Genomic DNA, 24,080 nt, shown 5'->3' on the forward strand with positions numbered 1-24,080 from the left:
TTGCATGAGCAAGCCTCTAATGATACTCCAACAAGGGAAGTTTGTTTACCAGTAACAACTTCGATATTAACTTCATCACATTCGTATCAGCAATGTTTTTACATCCCCAACAGCAATTTACATAGAGGCAAGAATTATCATGTCAGCCAGCCAAGTCATAGCTGAGTTAGAGATATCGGAGAGCCATCTTCCTCCCTACATCCACTCTGCCCGGGCAGCTCCGTGCACCTCCATTCTTTCTACCTCACAGGACAGAAAGAGAAGATGGAAAGGACCAGATGACAACTTGTGCAATGAGAAATTTGTTTCTCTGCCTTCCAGATTGGCATCTCACCTATCTAGGTCTTCTCTCATGTTCCACGGTGAAGGACGTATCCGTAACTTCATAATGCTTGCTTTCTTCAACTCAAATATTGGTTAATGAAAAATTAAATGAATAAAAGCTGTATGGTAGCTTCAGAGCTGATAATGGAATTTACATTTCAGGATCCCAACACTGTTCCCAGTAAAATGAGTCAGAGAACGGTTTGGGTTGGAAGGGACCTTAAAGACCACCCAGTTCCAACACCCCTGTCGTGGGCAGGGATGCCACCCACTAGATCAGGTTGCTCAGGACCTCGTCCAACCTGGCCTTGAACACCTCCGGGGATGGGGCATCCACAGCCTCTCTGGGCAAGCTGTTCCAGTGCTCAACTACTCCCTGAGGGAAGAATTTCCTCCTAACATCTAATCTAAATCTCCCCTCTTTTAGTTTAAAAACCATTCCCCTGTGTTCTATCATTATCTGCCCGAGTAAAAAGTTCCCTTCGTAGGTCATCATGCCTACAACTATCTGTTGTCTTAAAACAACAAATAAATCTACTCAGGTGGGTGTAAATGACTTCTGTCTGTGCTACTGTGGCTGTACCACTACAGCTGCTACCTCTACGCCAGCAGCACACCAAAGCAGCCAGTCACTTCTGTCTGAACCATGTCCCCAGCCTGTGACACTTACGGCTGTCAAAGGCAGTTATCAGCCAGACGTCGACCAACACAGGTTGGCTGTACACAGCTCTGGACTTGGAGCAAATTCTAAATCCAAATAAAAAAAAAAAATCAAGTTATTGAGCAGCAAGCAAAAATTCACACTTTCCTATAAGGGTAATAACTGAATTTCCATGTAGTACAGAAGTTTATTTTTCAATAATGGAAATCCATTCTTTTCATCAGGATGTCTATTCCTAGGTGCCACATTCTTTTCTTCTTAATAGTATTTTTCTTTCCCCAAAGTGAGTCACTCTGGAAAACACCACTCGCTTGAAAGAGAACAAAATTGACAAACAAACCCAACTGTCATGAAAAATAATGTTCACTGCTATATACTATGACTACCACATACCAATAGCTTAGAAGTTCCATCAGAAAAAATAAGTTGCAAATCCATTCAACAATAGTTACTGGCTTCAGGAGAAGGAAATAAACATTTAAATCTGCAACTGTTAAAAGAGTTTCTTCTAATACACCGCTAAGCATATGATCTGTTTGGCTTTGCTCTAATTTGGCTGGGAAGGCTTTCGCAGAAAGAAGGAAAATGTTTTTGATGGCTTGTTCAAAAGGAAAAATAGCCATTTATCAGGTTATGTAAAAATCTTGTACTTGTGTTGGAAACTACAGTTTGGCAGAACACATTTAATTACCCCTGGCTCTTCTAGAGCATTAAGTAAAAAATAACTACGTTATAATCGTGTTAAGGGTTTGTCTTCGTTGGTTCGAGACAAAGATTTTAGTGAAAGGTCTCATTAAATCTTAGATCATTCTTTACACAACTTAGCTCCTCCACGGGTCTATACAAACAAGGAGGTAAAGCTATAATCCGTAGAAATAAAAGAAAGATGGGAAGATTTCCAAGCTTTTTATGCTCAAAGGTAAAGGAGAACGCTTCCCCCCCACACACACTATCGAAAGTGTTCATTAGAAATAATAGCTATTGAAATCGAGTTTTTCATGAAATCAACCTTTCAGGAAATCAACCCTCTAAATCAGAAACAAACACTTCAGCCCATACATGCGACACTGTAAATACGCACTCTTAAATACATACCCAACAAGATGCCAGAGAAATCATACTGTGAGCTCCATCCAGATTGATGAAATTCCAGAATCCCTGAACTACGAAGAGACGGGGCACCCTTGGAGAGCGGCTAAGAAGTTTGGTAGATACCGAGTGGAGAACCAAGTCACTAAGCACAGGGATTTCGAGTAGAATTGACACCATCGGAATACAGCTCCCCTACACGTACAAGGAGCATCAGTAAGGTCACGCCATCACGAAACTACAGAAGTCACGACAGCCAAGATTTTCATACTATGCTCGCTTCGCCAAGATAATCTTACCCCATGCTATGCAAATTCAATGCCCTCTCCATATACTGACCACAATTAAAAAAAACACAGTAGGCAAGACATTTAGCGTAACAAAAAGAGTACGTATTTAAGGTTCTAGTCAATGCTGAAAGTTTCTGTACGAACCTAAAAGGCTGCACAGTTTTGAAATACAGATGTTCTAATGCAGACATTTTCATTCGACGGATTCAAACATTCACCTGGTTCTGAGCGTTGCCATCAGGGAAAGTTTTGAATGAGAAAGTTGAGAATGGGGAACGGGGGGCTGTGATCAGCCCCTAATGCTTCGTCTCCGCTGCCCCATCATGGTCCTTCTCTGCCCCTGCTCCACGTGGGGTCCCTCCCATGGGATGCCGTCCTTCCCGAACCGATCCCGCATGCGCTGCCCACAGGCAGCAGCTCTTCAAGAACCACTCCAGCACGGCTCCGTACCACGGGGTCCATCCACCAGGAGCAAACTGCTCCAGCACGGGTCCCCCACGGGCGGCAGCTCCCCCCAGACCCCAAAAGTGTAGTAGTAGAAGTATACATGCCAGCCAGAAGGCAAAGCAGCTCCCTTGCTATGATGAGCTTGGACAATGATTTATGCGAATGACCCGATGGCTGAACACTCCCATCCCAAAAAGGTGTTAGAGACATGTGGCAGGAGAATGAAAGGGAAACCACTTAAACATGTCATTTAGTAACAAATGCAGCTTCACATGAAATTAATCCACTAGGGGACCCGCAAACCAAATTTGGACACAGATCAATAGAAGAAATAATCACTTCTTGTACTTCACCAGCGTTCCTCACCCTGACCTGAAACATAGCTGAGTTTTTCCTGTCCACTCACTTTACAACCCCTCCAAAGGGCCTGCCAATAATTGTATAAAATCATTTGTAAAAATCATTTGTATCAATCATTTGTAATATGGTATCAGTGCTTCTAAAAACAAATAAACCATCAATTTTCCTAACTACTGGACTATCTTCCGATAGAAAGTGTGCAGCAGAAGAACACATCCTGAGTGGTACGCCGCATACACACATGTACGCAATGCACATAACATTTTCCAAGTTATGAAGAATAACTTCCTTATGGACTTCAGTAACAGGTGTTAATATCCCGTTTTAATAATTAATATTTATACTCTTTTATGATTTAATATTTTAATTGGTACAAAAGCCTTTTGGTCACATCTTAACCCTCCGTACTCTGCACCATCCAGAAGGATGACCATCACCAAGTTTGGACAATACTTCACGAGAAGCACAGTGGCCTATTGGAATCCCCGAGCCAGAAGACTTGACGTTTGATTCCCAGATTTTGGCCTTGTAAACAACATGGTCAACCCACTTATCAGCTGCAGTATGTTCAAAATTGAAGCCGTAATAATGGTGTTAATCGCGTTAAAGCATTTTGAGATTTACCGCTGAGACATGTCATAGAGGAGATCCATACCCTTGTTGACACCGGTTAAAAAGTGAAGAGGTCAAAACAGCTTCCTCGCCATCCCTGAGTTGAAATGTATAGGATTTCAGAAAAGATCGAACTTGTAAGCGTAACAGTATTTTTCCTTCCGAAAAAAAACAAAAATTTTAGTTGAAGTTTTATAATGATTAATTCTGCAGTTCTCAATTTCAATTTCTCTATTTCTCTTAGAGCTAGGAAAAGTTTGGAAAGCATCATTTTTTTTCAGCAATATAAAATTCTTTCACACTTGCCCTAATGTTTGCAAGATATCATTTTTTTTTTTCCTTCAACAAGCAATTTCTGCTAAGAATTAAAGAAAAATATTTTTTGAGCCAATAGGGGACTTGGGTTTTGATTTCTTTATTTATTTATTAGTGCTGGGCTTTTTTTTTTTTTTAAAAATACACTTCTATTTTATAACGGGTTATTTGAAGCTGTTCAAGGTTTTGGCATATCAGAATAAATGTCAAGGAGATAAATCACCAACACACCTCATGAAACTCGCTGCAGAACTCTCAGTCAACAAGCTGGAACATATGGTTGCAATTATGATCTGTATTACCACAGAAATCAGAAGCTCCAGTCACGAACCACAACCTCGTTATGCTATGTACTGTACATGCTGAAGGATGGGCTCTATCCTCAACAACCTACATAGAGGACATGAGACAAAAAGGATTCACAGAGAGAAAAAAAAAGGGATTCACAAGAGAAAAGAGGCAGTTACTAGGCAGCACCATGGGCAGTGCCCTCCGCAGACCACAAACCAGTGTCAGGTAGATATCACAGAGGGTATCAAGAGGACTTAAAGAATAAAAACATAAGCTCTGAGAATGTTTAGCTACAAAATGTTTTGTCACTGCTGTAAGGGTCCCCAGCAGCGTCTCCCTGAGAGGAAATGAAGGAAGCCATCCTACCGTTTGCTCCCTGCAGAAGTGGAACTGGTCTCACTGGAGTCAATGGAAGATGTCCGTGAACAACCAGGCCCAGGACCGTACAGTGTTAACTGCTCTTCTTTGAGAGAAACGCTTTGTTATCGTTGCCATCAATGCTTACAGAAAGAGTTTTTACAGAAAAAGTGGAGGGGGTCCCCCAGCAAAGTCTATGCTACCTGCCCAGCTGTTTCTAACTAGTGGTTTACTATCAAAAACATGTTGGCGAAGTTTACAAGACAGATCGACAATTTCGTAAATAATTACGTGATGATTCTTCTGGTTGCAGATCCTTGTGATCGAAAGCCCCAAACGTTTGCTGGACCTGGGGCCTAGTCATGCTACCAGAAGCGCTATTGCTGTGTAACTGTTGTATACGCTCACATCGTTCAAACCCACAAAGATAAATTAAATTAAAAACAAACAAAAACACCCCCAAAAAACCCACAGGGTATGTCAAAGGAACTGCGCAAGAGCTTGATAGTGAAGACATCTCTGCAGAAGACATCTCAGAAGAGATTTATGCCCGAGGCAATATTTTTCTGGGCTACTACAATTAACACAGAAGACGAATTTTATCTGCGAAAAGGCAACGAAGACTCTCAAAGGGAACTTTCACAGCCCAGCCTGACAGTAGTTGGGCCTAACTTCAAATCTGCTCGCCTGGTCCCCGCAGCGCCGGAGCTGCACAGCACAGATGTCGGTCAGGACGAAGCTGCTCTAGAATCCAGCTCCCTGGGCAGCTTTTGCAGACTGAACCTCCCCCAGCTACACTGCTATTAACACCCAACTTCTTAATTTCAGGGAACACGTACTCGAGCTGCAGGCACATGTTTCGCTGCAGTTCGGACACGTCTGCAGAGAAACTAAGAAAAAAGCTAAGGATCGGGACCCTAAATCTTCACATACAATCTGAATCGAAATGGCATGATTGCAGTGACAAGAGGATGCTGCTGGTATGGACTGTAAGCAAGAAGGAAGATTAGCAGAAGTGGGACAGAAGTCTTAGATCTACGTTCTCATTATGCCGAGAGCATGAACAGAAACACTGACAAGGCACCAGGGAGAGACAGAAAGCTGAAGTTCAGGTTTATGGGGCAGATCATACACTAGATCTGTGACAAATCAAAACAGGTTCTGGAAGGTCAAACCAACTAGATTGAAAAATCTGTAAGACAAAAGTCCAGCGGAATGGTAAGAAATAAGAGATACGTGTAAGTAGTAGTTTTTGACCTTCTACTTGGACGCATTTTAGTCTATATATTAAAAATCAGACTACGTAACTTTTTCCTCTTCAATTTTAACATTAAATGCTAGATGGGAATAACCAGTCTTCTTATAAAGATAACCATGCAAGTGTTCCTGTTAATGTCAGCAGCAGCAGAAGAAACCTTGGTACACACAAGTCACAGATGTGTAAAATAGGTCGTCAGATTCCCTCTTCAAGTACGCTACTGCCGAATGACATCATGCAGACTGAAGTACAGGCTTCCATGAAGCTCGATAATGTTCAGGAATGTTTGCCTAGTTCCAAGCAAAGAGTACGGACGTGAGAAAACAAGTAAGCTGTTGACGACTACACGTCGAGTTCTGTAATTCACATTAATGCTGCCACAGTACATTTGCGGGCCAAATTAGTTCAGGCTGATCAGGTGACTTATCAAGATAAATCACCTTTCATGGATTTCTTCCAGGTACAGCATTGTACCCACCGCAATTAAAATTACCTGAACACACACTACGTCAACGAGAAGCTACCACTGCAGTAACTCGTAAGTACTTCAAGATGCATTAAGGTGGGGTTATCTTTTTAAACAGCAAAACATAAACTGGATCAACTGTTTCAAATGCAACCATTTACATTAATTTTTTGATAGCCTTGAGTAGCACTAACATTTTCCTGGCTTATTATTTGTTTGGTGGCTCCTCAATGTAACATGAGTTTTAGTTTGCAAGAAATCAAACAACTAAGTAAAAAATTTTGCTTACCAAAAACAGTTCTCTCAGCTTGGTCAACTGTGGACCATGAAGTGGCAAACACTAATAATATTTCAAAAAGGAAGAAATTTAAAACAAAAAAAAAATAAATGAATAATTTAGTTCAGTTCGATTCCTTCTGAACCAAGGAGAATGATTTTTGATTTGTAACATGAAATGTTAACTCTACTGTCATTCACACTGACGTCACTTCACAGCACACGAACAAAACATAACCAGATCTAGCAGCACTTCACAATTATTTTTGCACACCTACGAAAAGGCTACTATGATTCAAAACACAGTTGACTCAATGCCAAAGATACTGCACTGGAGAACGTCCTTTTTGAAGTTAGGAAACTAAAATACCATCCCCCCCTCGCTCCAAACCCACAATTGTGTATTGGATGATGGCATAATTGGCAACACAATTCTGATCAAGGTACGTTATACGCAAGACAGAGAAATGTACTTGCAGCACACAGGCAACTTGCATGCAGTCAGAGGTCAAACCAAGGAGAAGAAACGGGCGTGAGGATGTTGGCTGCATGGTTTCAGGGTTAAGGAGGTTCATGAGAGGAAAAGAAACAGGCTACAAAGGATGAGAAGCGGGACAAGGTTAACTGTGGGAAAGGGTAAACTTCTGCTCACGTTGTGTGTGGTTATCACTCCTGCAGAATCACGAGGAAGGAAAGGAGGGGGGGGCTTGAAATACAGTGCTTATACAAGTTTGCAGACCTACTGCTGCTGTGAAAGAGACTACAAAACATGCACAAAAAAACAAAATAAGGTAGGTAGCTGTGGTATCAAGTTATGTAAGTCCAAATTAACAAGTACAACGATTATCCTAGGCCTCAAAATTTCATATGAAAAGCTTTTAAAAACCAGGCTCCTGCCTCTTTTCATCCTAAATAAAAGATGGATTATTTCATTAGACTTACTTTAAGAATTATGTAGTATTTAAAAGACATAAAAGCGAGCTTTCAATTCTTTCATTCTTTCAGTACGTATCCTGTAAAAACATAAAAGCCTACAAAACTATACAAAAATAAAACAATACAGAAATCACTTCTGGAAGTTTTTCCCCATCTGGTCAAATCTTACTTTTTTTTTTTAATATCAATTTGTGTTGCTGTTTTCAAAATCTTTGTTGCACTCTCCACACGTACCTGATGCTTTAAAAAGGATGACAAAGGGCTTAATTCAGAGCTGTTACCAATGGACAAATACGCCATTTATTCTACCAGTCTTAGCGTGTCCAAATTTCATCTACAGTCCAGCACTGCATGCAGGCAAAGAATATTAACTAGCCACATGCACGCAAACAGAAGTACTATTCCAATTTTCTAACAAGAGATGGCATTTATTTTTTCCCCTTTCCTGGATGGGTTATTCGAGAGCTCTTTCCGAAAGCTCTTTTACCTAAAGCTTCATATGAAGATACTTAATTCACCAGGAGAAACGATGGCACTTCAAGTGCTCATGAAAGAAGCAACGAAGTAAGTGTGGGAGTATGCCAAGGGAGTTGTTAAGAGAATGGTTCAAGGAGCAAAGGGGGGTGGAAATGTAGGAAGAGACAAGAACATACGTAGGCAGAAACCTTAAGAATTTGCGCTAAGAAATGCAAACTCAATACACAAGAAGTAAAAAGTCATGTGGGGATATGTTATCAGAGCTGTGGAGGAAGGTAAGGCGGTGACACTTTGGATGGACTTCGCAGGTTAAGCAAGCGAAGAGGAAAAAAAGCTCTTTGCACTAAGGCAGAAATACACTCAGGCGTGACTAGACAACTAGAATCAAGGTGAATGAAAACATGTGGTGCAGGTAGCAACAAAATACGCCATGAAAACCACTCTACAGTCACAAGCTGAAGCACAAACCACATAACGAAACCTGCTTTGGAAAACATTTTAAAAGCAATTTTCTCCAGCAACTGACAAGAAGGAAAAGAACGTACCTGCCGGGACTTCCAAAATAAAAAAAAAACACGTTGTGAGGAACAATTTAATTACTTTCTCTTCTCTGTCTAAATAAACAGCCAACCAAACAACCGTTTTCTGACACATTTACCTTATGGGCATAACCCAAACACTGCCGTGGTCTGCCCCAAGCATGTAAACTAGAAACCAGAAAGAAGATGAGTGTGTTCCTGTGAACGCACTGGGCTCCGTGTAACCTCACCTTACACAGAAGCAGGAACGCGTTTAGGATATGCTGCACTACGTTACAGAGACGTGCTCTTTTACTGCCTCCAGGAGGAGATCCACATGCACTGTCACAGTCAGTCCGCAAAAATATTTTCTGGCAGGCCACACGCGGCACGAACTTTAATATTCCCTAGGGATGCTTCCAGTGACTGGATTTCACAGAAGATCAAAACAAATAGGATACGTTCGAGCAACAGCTGACTTGCAAAGTATTACTTAGATTTATCAAATAAAAGGAAAGTGGTAGATACTATTTCTGTTAGCAAGGTATTGTATTTTATTTTTACTATAAACAAAACTGTTTAGGGAGAATTTTTACATGCAATACACAGCTGAAGAAAACCACGCATCTGGTATGGGGAAGAGAGCAACCACCAATTAAAATGCAGTACGTAGTATAAAAAACATTGAAACCCTTTTTCTTAACAATATGTCATTAAGTCCTTTGCATACTTCAGACAGAATCTCTCTATAACAAACAGACCAACCACGGAAGGTCACAAGCTATTCACAACATCCAGGAAAAACATTAGTCAGCCTACCGGGAAAGGCATACGCTACGGTATGTTACAAAAATTTGTTACCTAGGCCACTCTCTTATATCACAGAAGCCTTGAGTTTGGAAGGAGCCTCTTCAGGCCATCTAGTCCAAATTTCCTGCTCAGGCAGGGCCACCTAGAGCAGGACGCCATATCCATACACCGTAACGGTAGAGAATAAAATATGCACGTTCTCTGAAAACGTGTACAGCTCTTGAACAACGGAGTCTTTAAGGAATATTTATTCCAACGTTTTAAATAACTTGAAACGTGATTCGTCAAATGGGGCACTGTTTAAAAATTAAAAGTATCAACAAAAGAAAACAAAAGGGGACAAAGTGCTACTATTACCGTATATTGTCCTGCAGGGAGGGCATCTCTGCAGCGCCTGCTGATCGTTTCATGTCTTGAGGCGGAGCACGTACATTCACAATTTATAGTAGGCCCACGGCCATAGCTTTTCTACACTGAGCACACACGTTAGCATCACTCGTTGAAAAAAAAAACAACCAGACTACAGGTGCATTTGTAAGAGAGGTCACATAGAAGGCAATACTTCGTAAGACCTGACCAATTGTTTAGAGGAGATAAAAGACTCACTTGCCACCCCGGATGCAATTCCGTACAGCAGTCCTCCTCCGTCTGTTTGCTGCTGAAAGACATGGGTCCCCGGGGGAGGGCTTCTTTCTTGTCTAATGAAGTTATACAGCAGAGTTTTCACAAGCCTGCTGGTATATGGGAGACTGCAAAGAAAAACAGGCAACTCGGGTTGACTCACAAGTTGCAAAATTCGGCTACAAAAGCGACGCTATGCATTTTTGTTCACTGGAAGGAGGACATGCTTAGATCTCAATTCTTTTTTAAAAGTCCCGTTGATCGTTTGAGGAATAACAGATGCTCATTATCTCACCTGGGAGTCAAGTCTAATCAACTACACCGCAAAGGGCAGGCAGGGTGCAAAGCAGTCTTGGGCACTGTGCCTCCTTACAGATTAAAAGAGAAAGAACACCGAGGTTTTGACCATGCAGAGCTGCACCGACTCCAGCAGGACGCTGTAGGAGCACCTTCAGGAGCACGGCTGCAGAAATATTTTGTTTTCAATACCACTTTTAAGTCAATCAACTCGTGGAACTATTGTATTTTTCTACCCCCAAGACAACTGTAAAAATATTGATGCAAGGGAAAGAAACACTATATTCATTTCATTTTCCTTCCATGCTTTGGTTATATAGAATAGGTAACCATAATTAATTCCTGCACCCCCCCCCCCCCCCCCCCCCCCCAGTATGTGGCTGTGTGTGGCTGGGGTGAATTTGCAGGGATGAACGAAACACACGACCTCATCCCAGTGATTCTGACAAACGCACACAAAATTTGCTGGACTTAAATAAAAGTCTTCAGTAATTTTAAAAAAAGATCCCTGAAGAAACACACAGTTGGTTCCTACTCCCCTATAATTTAGAGGTGAACAGGTCAGGGCTCTGTTATGATGATCTCCAGCTTCCCTTACCCAGTAGCCCTTAAACTCTTCACATTGCCCCAGATCCCCAGCGCCTACGCTTTCCATGTGCCTCCTGAGGCCAGGTACCTGCTGCTCCCAGCTTAGACCTACACATAACACCCTTCTCCCAAATATTCCCCTGATTCTCTGTTCTTCATATGCCTCACAGGAGCAGTACCTCTTCTCTTGCTTCTAGCAGAAATTTCAGGAAACCAGACAACAGGTACACTTACTAAAAAACTGTCTGCGTTTAAAGGTGCTCATTGGATTTTAAGGTCAGAGGACAAATGGCAGCCTGACCAAAACGCATAAAGACCACCATGACAGCGTTTAAACAAGACCTACTCGCCAGAACAAGTGATATTACTCACTTCGCAGCTTAAAACTCAACCTTGCATGTATTTGCCGTTTTCCTAGGGGCTGCCATTTATTTGTACCACGTGAAGGATCACCAGCATCACACAGATGCACAGGTTCTCTAGACCGGAATATTAAAGGAAAAGGCCCCCAGCTGAACCAAAAACCACCCTGAGAAGTAAAAACTGTTTAAGGGAGCATATCAAAATCCCTCTCAAAAAAAAAAAAAAAGAAAAGATTGCTTCCAAAATAGTTTTCTGGAAGTCAGAGCTGTAAGATTTAAACCCGAGGCCTTCCAAAAGCCTTTACAGATGTTTTTGTGTTCCATCTTTTTCTGAGGGGAACAAATTACTACCAAAATACATTCCACTGGCTTTTGTTTTCAAGTGCAAACAGCCTAAACAAGCCATCAGAAGCTTTTTTTTTTGCGCTATTTGGTCCAGCCCCGCCCAGAACACGACATACCATCGACCGTGCATCAGGTATTTGTGAATGAGGCTTTCTCGCAGAATTTCCTTGTGAAATAACTGGCAGGAGAGGAAGACGACGAGCGTTGTCACAGCCTCCAAGGAAATGCTGTATGTAATATCTCTGCAGGAAAAGGGGAAAATTCGGAAAGATTAATCTACCGGCTTTGTTTACTAACTGACTTACAAGAACACCGAATAGCTTCAACTTGAGGTTATGCGTTTTACAGCAAGTCTCAACAGCTAACCAACAAATTGAACTCGCTAGGGAAAAGCCACATCACTTCACACAGATAATGCATTATTTTTTATTGCAGTAAGCATTTTTTGATACGCCAGAAGACGAGACAACGTGAAAACATCGCAGCGTTGCCCAGAACGTTCCACCTGCAATTTTCAGAGTGCCCTTCACCCTAAAAATAATAAATACGTCTCGAAAATATGTCCTTTGTCCTGTTAAACGAAATTGTCATTCTGAGTCTGGGAAATGGCCAGCTAGCCAAACACCACTCCATCTGCCAGGAAGAGTGGATCCCTAAGAAAGGGATGTCACATACAAATGCTGGTTTAAATATAAAGTGCTCATGATGTCAAGATACTACGTACAGTTCAATTTAAACGCTATTTGTGACGTAGCAGTGAAGTGGGACACTTAAAGGCGTGACTGCCAGTTCCAAGGAACGTGCTGTAACGATTCAACGCTGACTCCAGATAGTTTACCAAAGCTCGTTAAGTTAATTAGGAAAGCCTACAGAGCAAAAAGGATGAGAAGGACATCTGTTGTTTGGGATATCCTGTGGTTTCTGTTCTCAACTCTGCCTCTAACAACCCCGTTACCTATCACATATTCGAAAGGGGGAGAAAAATGGTACTTGCTGCCTTAATCACTGATAAATTGCAGAACACCTTTTAAAACACAATGACGTAACTTGTACATGAACCTGTCTGATTCTTGCTTTCAACCACAGACCATTTCTTTCCTCCTCCAGAAGGAGGGAGACGTTTCGTCCAGTGCAACGGTACCATCCTGAAGTGCTCAGAAAGCTTGTTACTACGCACTTATTTAACAATTTTTAACAGTTAAAAAACCACGTGTAAACAAAACTAATTACTCCTTCAAGTAACGACGACTTAAAAACAACAGTGCAGTAAGTTAACAGAAAGGACTGGCTGAAACAGAATTCTTCATTCATCTCAGGATTAGAATTGGAGTGGTCTTGATCAAAATGAACAGGCTTTCATTAAATGAGATCAGTTCTATTTTTTAGCTCTTTCAGGTAGTTTAATATCCTGCAAGTGTGACTATTATACTGTAAATAACATGCGTTAGTGTAAAACACAAGGAAAAGCCGCTTCATACGTACATCATGGCGTGCAGATAGCTTAAGATAAACTCTTCTGTAGTAGCTCTAGGTCAGAGTTTGAGGAAAGTGAATGTTAGTTATTCAATGGCATGAGCAAATGGGAATCACAATTCCCTGGATTGCAGTCCAACGCGAGCCACGCTGCTTGTGATATAAAAATGTTTTGGAAAGTGACGGTTACACAAACTCGCCGTTTGTATTTTTCCTGGTGTGCTTTGAGGCTTTGAATCCCTAACATTTCACACCAGGAAGCAACTTACTGCTCAAAAAACACTCTTCCTTCAAATCCCGAAGTACGTTTTAATTAGTTTTCGTGAGGTACCTGACTTTTTGCCCACTACGGAGGAAGTTCGCCAGTGTAAATGCTGGTAATTAGATCAGGCCAGAGGTTACGCTGTGATCTGGTTCCACCGCACGTTCGTCTGCGCCAGGAGCAGGACCGAGCTAGGAACGGTTCCCAGTCCCTCACCCAAGCCATGATGCTTTGGGATCAGCCACCCACGCCCGTCCCAAGCAAAGCAGGGAAGAGCTACGTATACTGATTATTACAACGGAAAAAAACCACTTCTTAAATTTGCTCCTATCAAAATAAACCCGAAAGCTTGGAATAAATATTTTTTTTAGGTGTACAAAATGCCAGAAACTTATTACCGAGGCTGAGAATACTAGAAAATCTCCAAAGCTGGGTTCTTCATGACTTGATGAATGAAAAGGCTGACTTAGTGACACGCTACAACATCCAAAATACCTGGGTCGCTTTGTTGGGAGGAAACAAATTTTACAGAATCTATACGCTGGCTCTCCGTTCCAGGCACTTCTTTGCTTAGTTTTCTGACAAATCCTACAACTGGAAATGCAAATCTGAAGAGGCATCACAAAATTCTTCTCTGTTTCCTTACGCTGAGTGATATAAAAATAAACGAAGAAGTTATTGTATTGTATTAAGATTTCTTTTTAAATAACCTGCTTTCAATAACCTTCTAACTGAATGAAAAAAAAAAAGCTAATAAATTCATATAACTCAAATTACTTATTTTCTTTCTATTCAAACCCTAATTAAGGGGCATTTAACTGGGAATTTTCACTCAAACTGGAGTCCCAGTATCTGTGGCAACCCCTTAAGCTACGGACACCCTTAATTTAGCAGCACAAGGATAAGGCTTCAGAGCAAAATTTTCTCCACCAAGGGTCAAACGTACAGTTTTCTGAAACTCAAAACATTTCGAAAGGGTCACAAGAACTACCAGGAACCCCTTTTAACTTCAAAGAAAGCACTGTTTATTTATACTGAGAGACTATAGAATGGGGGGGTGTTGATTTTTTTTTTATTCAAAGCTATCACCCTCATAATGGACTTCCTCTTCAAGTTGCTTGCTTGCAGATAAGGAGGAAACGGGAAATAATGAACTCATGTATCAATCACACGTCAGAATTATTTCTCTATTTCAGAAAACCAGAAGAACCGCACGATGTTGGGAGTTTCTTTTTTCTTTCCCCAGCGTTCTACAAAGCAAACACGAAATCCACACACCTCAGCTAAAGCTCACATCCCAAGTAAATTCACTTCAGAGAACAACGTACCAAACCGCACACAAGTCTCTCTATCTTCCTCTCTCCAGACTTCTACAAGTAGCTGTTCTCCTTGGTTCCACGTTCCCTAGTGCTTTAAAGAGACTGAATAGCTCCAGGGTCTTGCATTTGGTACCCAAGTTAAAATTGACTTCTGGCAACAAGTTTAACAAATGGTTTGAAACAAAACCACCACGTAAAATTTCTGGTATAGCACTTTTTAGACAACAATCCAATAAATCAAATGACGAACTAAGAAGCCAGCAGCTACTCTTTCCATCTTATTTCCTTCTGTCAAGGAGACAGCAGAGATGCTGGGTTCCCCTGTGAGAGATTTAGGTTGGATGTTAGGAAGAACTTCTTTACCGAAAGGGTTGTTAGGCATTGGAATGGGCTGCCCGGGGAAGTGGTTGAGTCACCATCCCTGGAGGTCTTCAAGAGACGTTTAGATGTAGAGCTTAGTGAGATGGTTTAGTGGAGGGCTTGTTAGTGTTAGGTCAGAGGTTGGACTGGGTGATCTTGGAGGTCTCTTCCAAGCTAGACGATTCTGTGATCTACGGCCCTGGGAAAACTCTTTTATAACAGCACCACGTTTATACTTTAAAAAAAAAAAGTACTGTTTTAGAAGGAACTGATTATTAAGAGTAACTAATTCCTCCAGGATACTAACTGGAAAGGATAACGCTTCTGGATGTCCATCAAAAACACACATTTTCATTTCCTGGTCCACAGATCGGTATTTTTTTCCTCCCTTTTACATTGCCAAACATTACCTACCACACCGCTGCACCAGAGAGGGCAGATCAGCAATGCTGCTCCTCGTGCCTCAGCCGGAACATGCAGTAGGAGGGGACACGTAACAGCTTCAGGTTTTATATCTGTACTTGAAACCTAGGACATTTTCCCTTTTCTCTTCTCTGTCTGGACCACAGGAGGCTGTCGAAAACCGTTTCTGTGAACTCTGGTAAGAGACATTTTGCATTATTTTTTCCCCCTCCAAACTCTGTGCTCCCTCTCAGCTCATTAGCCACTACTTCATTCGCATTTTGGAGGAGATGCAAGAGGTTAAATCAACTCTGGTAGCAGACTTGTAAATGCCGGAGCTATCAACCTCCAGGCATTTATGGCCGGAGAACCACACCGGGCTATCCAGCTGTGTATCATTCCCTCAAAAGGTTTTGTCAGCTCGAACCATACGATGATTTCACCTTGCTCTTTTGCAATTCTGGCGGGCAGTTATTTCAAATATGCCACGATACTGTTGCTGCATTTTGAAGTTCCAAATGTCTGAAAAAATTCTGTGGCCAAAACAGCGATCTTTAACACAAATAAAACGTCACCTTCGTGACAGGAACAGGAAAAGGGCGCACAAGCAGCCAGTTAAGGCAACTTGTTTGAGCCGTAGCTCTCTATACTGCAACAACTCGAGCACTTGCCATTACTTGCCCGCGCCCACAGACAAGTGGACAGCTCCCAAGCGTCCTGGCATTTGCTTTTTTCTACTCAAAATTACGAAGCGGATGTGTACGACCTCCTGTCAGCATTATCTACCAAGAACCTCGGCAACCTGTGTGTCATCATCCTGCCGCTGCCAGCTTCTCCCCAGTGCCAAGCAATGCTCCCGACTGCTTTCTGTGCTCACCGCATCATTCAGCTTTGCTCCCTGCCTCGGACAGAGGTCTGCGAAAGAGGAACCAGGATTAAGTACAGAGGCAAAATACAACCAAATCTCTGCTAGGAACTTCGATTACTACTCCAAAGACACATCCTTCTGTAAAGACGTTAATTAACACCTCAATGAAACGCAACTATTTCGCCACCTCAGCAAACAGAGGCTGAGAGCTTATGAATTATTTCACACCTGCAGAGCAAACAGGCTGAACAGTCAGAAAGAAAACACTCTGAATTTCAGCTTACACCATTGTACCAAACCCCCCTCCCTGTTCAAATATTTTCCTGAACTTTCACCCAGCCAGAGCTGTCTGCTCTGAGTATTAAAAGGTTAAAAGGTAACTCATTTTCTAATTTAGGAGAGTTGCCAAAAGGGCTGATTCATACAAAAACGCTCAAATCATACAGGAACCAGGTTTCATTTCCCCGCTTCCTGAGGGCCCACCAGAAAGGTGAAAGAGGAGTCACCGCAGAGAATAGGATCGGTTCTGAAAACTGAAAAGCAAGTGGAGTGTCTGGTTATCAGTCTCAGGATACAAGCGCGACTCAAAACGAACACAATCTTTCCTCTTGGAATCGCTCCTAACTTTACACCCGCCGATGGCAAGAGCGCAGCGTTGCAGCCAATACTACAGGACGTTCATTACAGCTCAATTATGCTCGAGGAAAGCAAAGAGCATCTCTGACATTTCCTACCCCATCTCCCCACCACCGCAGGTATTCTCTACCGAGAGACAGAACAGAGATGGAGAGAACATCCTAACGAAGGCAGAAATACCCAAAGGGGATCATCCAATGGATTAAAACAATAGTGGGATCCAAGACCTTTTGTTCCCAGATCTATTCCTAAACTATCGGAGACCACGTAACTGCATACGCTTTCACCTTACTGGCATCCAGTTCTCCACAGAGGAAATGCTCTAAACAGTCTAGGATTTTTAAGGGTTGCACATCGCCCCTATATTCTGCTGTATTTATCTTTCTTATCAACACGACTCCTAAGCGACATCCACCAAGTCTCAGTGAAAGACCTTACCCTTTGAGCAACTCCACAGAAACACTGAATATCCATTAAAATGTACAGCTCAGGTGAGTAGTTCTAGGTAGCTTTCAACCCCGTGGGAAAAGGCAGAGAAGACGACCCGTGTGCTCAAAAAACCCACTGCGAAACAGCGCAGAAGTCCAGACAGAGCCAGACGACGTGAGCCACGTCGTGTGTTCCAGCGCGCAGCCTGCACGAAAGGCAGAGCTGCTCCTGGCAGGAGCAATGTCTTCTTGCAACACCGCTTCTCCTTCGCCTTGCTCGCTCGAACGTCGGTCACTGATTTCAAGGCAGGGGTAGAAGCACTGAGTGCCCCTACATTAAGGTAGGGGCACTCAATATAAGCAGTAACCTTACCTGGCCTAACATTTTTCTAGGCAATGGAGAAAAAAGGCTTATGCCTGTCACTCTGGCAGCCGTCACCGATTTGAAAGTCTGCAAACCCTTAAGGCACCAAAAAGGCACACGCTTGACTTCAGTGCCTTGGTGGCTTCGCTACCCAGAGCAGAGCCCAAACGAAGCACTAGAAAGCAGGCGTTTTTCAAGACGCGTCCGATCTCTTTCGTGAGAAACAGGGCTGAAAACCACAAGAGAGAAAGCACGTTATCAAGAGCTCGATTACGCAGCAAGGCGCACGAGAAACAGCACTGACCTCCGCTGCTGCGCCCTGTGATTAGAAAGCCTGTTGCAAGGTGAACGGGAGTTCACAACTCACAGTGAAAAGGCAGGTCGCAGAGAAACGCTGATCTAAGTCTAAAATAAAGACGGAGCTGGAATAAAATTGGAACAAAAAAAGAACGTGACAGATGAAGATTCTTCCGCATCGGACTTTTGAACACGTAAGAGGCCACACGTCTGCCACCAGAAGAAGGGATGTAAAGGGTGATGAAAAATTCTTCAAAATATGTATTTTAAAAAACTTGAAAGACTGATTTACTGCACAAAAAACCAGCTGACTAAAGGCGTTTCTACTCTGCCGTGCTGTTGAGCAAACAGTCCCACAGCAGATCGTGCTTCACAGTTGCATCAAACAGCACACACGCAGACAAACTTGCTCATCACTCACTCTAGAGGCGAAAATGGAAACATCCCAGGCCTGGTCTCACCAACATCCACAACACAAAACTTCTCCAAGGAGGATGCGCATTTTGCTCTGCTGCACCACAAGGTACAGCAGCAAGCAAAGCTGCCTTCATGCTCATCAAATCTCTCCTGCACAGAGTACAATAGTGTAAAAAGTTGAGGATCTTCAGTGCAAAGTTAACACCAGTTTGGATCCTTTTGCTAGCTTCAACCTAAGTTTCAACGGATCCAAGTTTCCCTTTCATGCTTAGACAGAGTTGCCAAAAAAGCTCAAACAGCTCTTCAAATACTGGAGCTGCAATCGTGATAAAAGTTCCTTGAATGTTTTTTTTTTTTTGCAAAAAGTAGAACTGTAACTTACTGTTTTGAAAGTAGCAACAAAAAAGTGACCTAGGCACGCTCCTGAAATGGCAGAGGAAACAGTACTTAACCCCTTTGTTGCTCGTAATCGGCAAGAAAAATATCCTAAACATTTCTCATTACCTCTCAACAGCATTGTTTGTACCCAGTGATCATTCCACGGAGCTTTATAATCAACCATGGCCCCATTTTTCCTGTTACATTGGACTTTTAAGCTGCCAGGAAACATGGAGAGCATCCTTAAACGAGTCAAACGCGGTTAACATTTAAACGTGGAAGTAACTAAGATTGCAGCCCAAAACAATTTTAACTATAAAAAAAAAATAATGGAATGCAAGAGAAATATCAGCTCGCTTCTACTGGCACTACAGGGTGCTACTTAACGGTGATGTAACTAGATCACAGCATTTCATTTTTCTTCCACACGCATTTACAGTTTCTAACGAAGTGAAAATGTACTGATAACAACCAGATGTGCAGTTACGTACACCGGCTCTTAACAGGCTGCTGGAAGAAACCTTTCTAATTTCAAGCTCTGGGAGCTCCATCGTGCAACAAAACGCTCGCGATAGCTTCTACATAAAATTGGTACGACAAAATGCTGAAGTTGTATCTTTCTGCTGACTGTGCAGTTTGGGTCATTAACGCGTACTCTTGGGTGTTAACAAGACCAAAGGAAAAGCAGAGTATCCGTAACACACCCAAGGGAACCATAAATCAAACATGGACATACTGTAACGCAAATGTTACAAGGGACTGCACGAGTCTAATCCCTGAAACGCAATAACGCTGTAGCTCCTATAAAATTTCTCAAAATTAAATGCGAATATGTGAAACCCTTCCCCGCCGACATTTTGTACAACGCAGCGGAGCCCTGCTTTTCTACATGGTTATTTAAGACCCTTTTAGTAACTCTGTTATCGGGCCACAACGATGCAGAGTCCCACGGTCCCTGCTACAAGCTGTTTAACCTACAGAGCGCAACTGCCATGAAGAGCACGTACCTTTCCAAACACGAACCAACTTTGAGAAATAGCTTCTTCCATTCATTGTGGACAATTCTGAGACACTCCTCCTAGACGTGCTTTGTTGTACGTCTCTGAAGCCAGCCTTTCCCAACAAAAAATCAACACGCTTTGGTTCTTCGGTAATATTCCATAATAAGGGAGGTGGCGGTTTACAGACCTCACTCTTTTCTTTCTTCCCCATCTCACACACCTTCCTTAATAACCTTGTCCTAGAATCTCCACCTGCATTTTCCAGGTATGCCTGTACATTGTTCTGTAGGCAGAACGAGCTCATGTGAGCACTCTGCTCATGCAAGGCTTGAGTCTTCATGAACGGGGTACTAAAGCCAAGCCCAAACTCACGTGTTTGCTTACGGTCAGTCTGGAACACGGGTTAAAGTTATGCACCTGCCTGCAAAATACCACAAACAGCTCCTCTAAGGTGTCCTCCCAACAATCCTGTTGGAATTTTGGAACAATTTCCAAAAGCGAAGCTCGCAGGGCTGTTACACAGGTACCTCTGCTCTTCCGTTTTGGATATGGGGATGGTCTTCCATACGTGAAGAATAATCTTAGCATTTAAGTGAAGGAGAGGAAAAAAAACACCGTTAAACCTGGACGTAGAAAAGCAATATATTTAGACAGCAGCTGCCAGCTGTACTCCCTCCTGAAACTGCATCTATAGAACCCAAGGGACACACCAATTGTGACAATCCTCTGTTAAGACTATCGAGTGCTCCTAACAAAAACTTTGCTATTCTGAATTCGACATCAAAGACAGGCTCAGCGTGGAGATTCGAATGATCTGTCACAACAAAGTCATCTTTAATAGCAGCTTTACAGACACGCACTCTGTTAGCAGTGTCGCTGTAAGCTGCCAAAGCTGCCTGTCATCTAGCAAGTGGCTCTAAATCCTGCTACGGAAATCATTACAAATCAGAATATTTCATGGAGCCCACCCAGACAAGCTATTTCCCAAAATTCACAGGCCTGGTTTAAAATTTGCTTGATTTATTCCAGCTACTGCAGGAACTGAACTACTCCTCTGATAAAAAGTGGGGACGTAATCTACAGTATAAATCTGATCCAGGAGAGAGGAAAGTAAAAAAAAAAAAAGTCATGTCTCTGCCAAAATAACCTTCATCATTTTTCTGAAAAAAAAAAAAATATATAAAAAAAAATTGAAGCCGAGGTGTCTCAACTTCCTAACATCTTTATGAAGAACAGAGTTCGCTTCACTCCTCCTGAAGCCAACTGTAGTCTCAAGCCTTTCGACTTACAATACAGATACTAGGAAGGCAACTTTCAGCAAAGAGAGAAACCAAACTGAAGGAATGTTCTCCCCAGAGACCATCTGTGTGACTGTTTATTACAGAAAGCAGCTTTTCCTGTATCTACCTTTCCTTACTTCCCCTTCCATGATGCAGGCAAAAGGTGTTAGTTAAGGTACTGCAACACTGTAAATGTTTTATGCTGGTAAACAAGACAATAATATCCATTTTTCTAAGTTTTATTATCCTACTTACTGCTGTTCAACCTATGGCTCACATTGCAATGAAATGTGGAATCAACGCACCTCGAATAAAGCAGATGCATAGAAAAAGCTGTGTCAACAAACCAATTTTGTTCTGGAGACCCACAGAAACATTCACAGAATGGTTTGGGTTGGAAGGGACCTTAAAGACCGTCTAATTCCAACTCCCCTGCCATGGGGAGGGACACCTCCCACTGGAGCAAGTTGCTCAAAGCCCCAGCCAACCTGGCCACCACCCTCTAAGAATTTCTTCTGAATATCAAATCTAAACATACCTTTTTAGTTTAAAACCGTGACTCCTCGTCCTATCAATCCCTGACAAAGAGTCCCTCCCCAGCTTTCCTGCAGCCCCCTTTAGGTACTGGCAGGCCTCTGTAAGGTCCTCCTGGAGCCTTCTCTTCTCCAGGCTGAACAACCCCAACTCCCTCAGCCTGGCTTTGTGGGAGAGGTGCTCCAGCCCCTTGATCATCTTTGCGGCCTCCTCCGGACTCATTCTAATATTTCAATGTCCTTCTTGTGCTGGGGGCCCCAGAGAAGAACGCAGGGCTCCAGGTGGGATCTCGCGAGGGCAGAGCAGAAGGGGAGAATCCCCTCTCTCGCCCTGCTGGTCACGCTGCTGTTGGTGCAGCCCAGCATATGGCTGGCTTTCTGGGCTGCAAGCACACATTGCTGGCTCACATTGAGCTTCTCATCCACCAACACCCCTAGGTCCTTTTCCTCAGGGCTGCTCTCAATCCTTTCTCTGCCCAGCCTGGATTTGTGCTTGGGATTGCCCCGGCTCACATGCAGGACCTTGCACTTGGCCTTGCTGAACCTCATGAGGTTCACACGGGCCCACCTCTAAAGCCTGTCAAGGCCCCTCTGGATGGCATCCCTTCCCTCCAGCATGTCGACCACACCACACAGATTGGTGTCATAGGCAAACTCGCTGAAGGTGCACTCAATCCCACTGTCCCTGTCGCCAAAAAATACATTAAACATCTCCAATCCCAGTATCGACTGCCTGAGGAATGCCACTCATCGCTGATCTCCACTTGGACATTGAGCCGTTGACCACAGCTCTTTGAGTTTGACCACAAGTCTTTGAGCCGTTGACCACAACTCTCTGAGTGTGGTCAACTCTTTGAGATCCATCCAATTCCTTACCCGCCGAGTGGTCCATCCGTCAAATCCAAGTCTCTCCACTTTACAGACAAGGATATCATTGGGAACAACGTCAACTGCTTTGCACAAGTCCGGGCAGATGATGTCAGTTGCTCTTCCCCCATCCACCAATGCTGTAACCCTGCCATAGAAGGCCACCAGATTCATCAGGCACGATCTGCCTGTAGCGAAGCCCTGGTGGCTGTCACCCATCACCTTGTTTTCCATGTGCCCTAGCATAGTTTCCAGCAGGATCTGCTCTATCACCGTGCCGGGCACAGAGCTGAGACTGCCTGGCCTGTAGCTCCTTGGCTCTTCCCTTTTTCCCCCCTTTATTAAAAATATTTTTAAAATTCCACTTAGTCGTTTCTCTTCTTCAGGCATTGGTTCACCGGTACTTCAGAAATTACTGTTAAAGGAGTCACACGACTGAAGCTAAAAAACAACAAAAGCGCAGAACAAGTGAACTTTTGCTCACCCTCAGAGATAAAGCGACACCTCCAACATCCCCTTTCCCGTACACACAGCACAACCATCTCCAACCAAGAGTCAGCAGTACCTACCGGTGTGCTGGCAGAGGTACCTGAAAGCCCCTACATCAAAGCTCCTACAAAAAAATAACCTGGAATAACTTCTGTCGATGGTTTGAACCGGGTGTGAGATGCCGATCATGTGCTTCTTCCAACACAATACTCAGGGCTGGTACTGGCAGCAGTTATCATTAGAGGTACTGCACCATCACATGCAGTGTTTAAAAGCAAGTATTTAACATTATTAACCCCATCACTCTGAGTTTTATATTCTCTCAAATGCTCTGTTTAATGAACAGAGGGGGTTTTCTGTTTTAAGAAACAGAAAGGGGCTGGAAAAAAAACAAAAGAAAAACTTACAAGAGGGGAATTTCAACAATGAGCTGGATGAGGCAACACAGCAACTCTTCTATGAGGTCTTCACACTCTGTTCCTGAAAAAGAAGCATACCAAAGGTTTTCTGGATTTTCAAACACCAAAAGAAAGCATAGATTTAAACACAGATCCAGATGATCAACATTTTAACTTAGGGACAAACACTAGGAGGGAAATTCTATTTAGATGTTGCTATCATAGGAAGCGTGCTAATGTTGAACACATCAAGCTTTACCTCACTACTTACCTAAGCTCTTAGTAAGTGGTGTTTTTACTAACAGTTTGACAGATTGATCACTAGGGACTTCAACCGGTCCACGGTTCAAGTCTCCTCTCAAAATTCCCTGCACTCCTCGCATTTCCCCACCATTTTTTTTCCCCAAGTGAAGAATAAGCAGAGACAGATGAAAAAAATAGTTTCATTCATTTAAGACAAGCTGAACAATATACTGAATGGTGGACTTTCAAATGAATCCAGCCTATAGCACCCATTATCGCTACTCTTAAACAATTAAGTCCACAAAATATCTTGGAACAACACGGATTTACTTACTGAAGAGGTATTTTTAAACACATTTCAATGA

General features: G+C 42.8%; 1 protein-coding gene across 8 annotated transcripts in view; it reads right to left on the reverse strand.

Annotated features, from left to right (window-relative positions):
- Positions 1–24,080, reverse strand: part of DYM (dymeclin) — a 105,785-nt gene that overhangs the window by 57,775 nt on the left and 23,930 nt on the right. For 7 of the 8 annotated variants that reach the window (XM_080572224.1, XM_080572225.1, XM_080572223.1 and 4 more), the window contains 3 exons: positions 23,482–23,554; positions 11,817–11,942; positions 10,094–10,236 (listed from right to left, as the gene is read on the reverse strand). In XM_080572224.1, coding sequence (XP_080428350.1) covers positions 10,094–10,236; positions 11,817–11,942; positions 23,482–23,554 — 342 coding nt within the window. Of the gene's footprint in view, positions 1–10,093; positions 10,237–11,816; positions 11,943–13,930; positions 16,373–23,481; positions 23,555–24,080 lie in introns of those variants that run through there. The other variant, XM_080572230.1, reaches the window with a different exon arrangement.

This window comes from Anser brachyrhynchus (genome assembly GCF_964034855.1).
Source record: "Anser brachyrhynchus genome assembly, chromosome: W".
In the NCBI taxonomy this organism is placed as follows: domain Eukaryota; kingdom Metazoa; phylum Chordata; class Aves; order Anseriformes; family Anatidae; genus Anser; species Anser brachyrhynchus.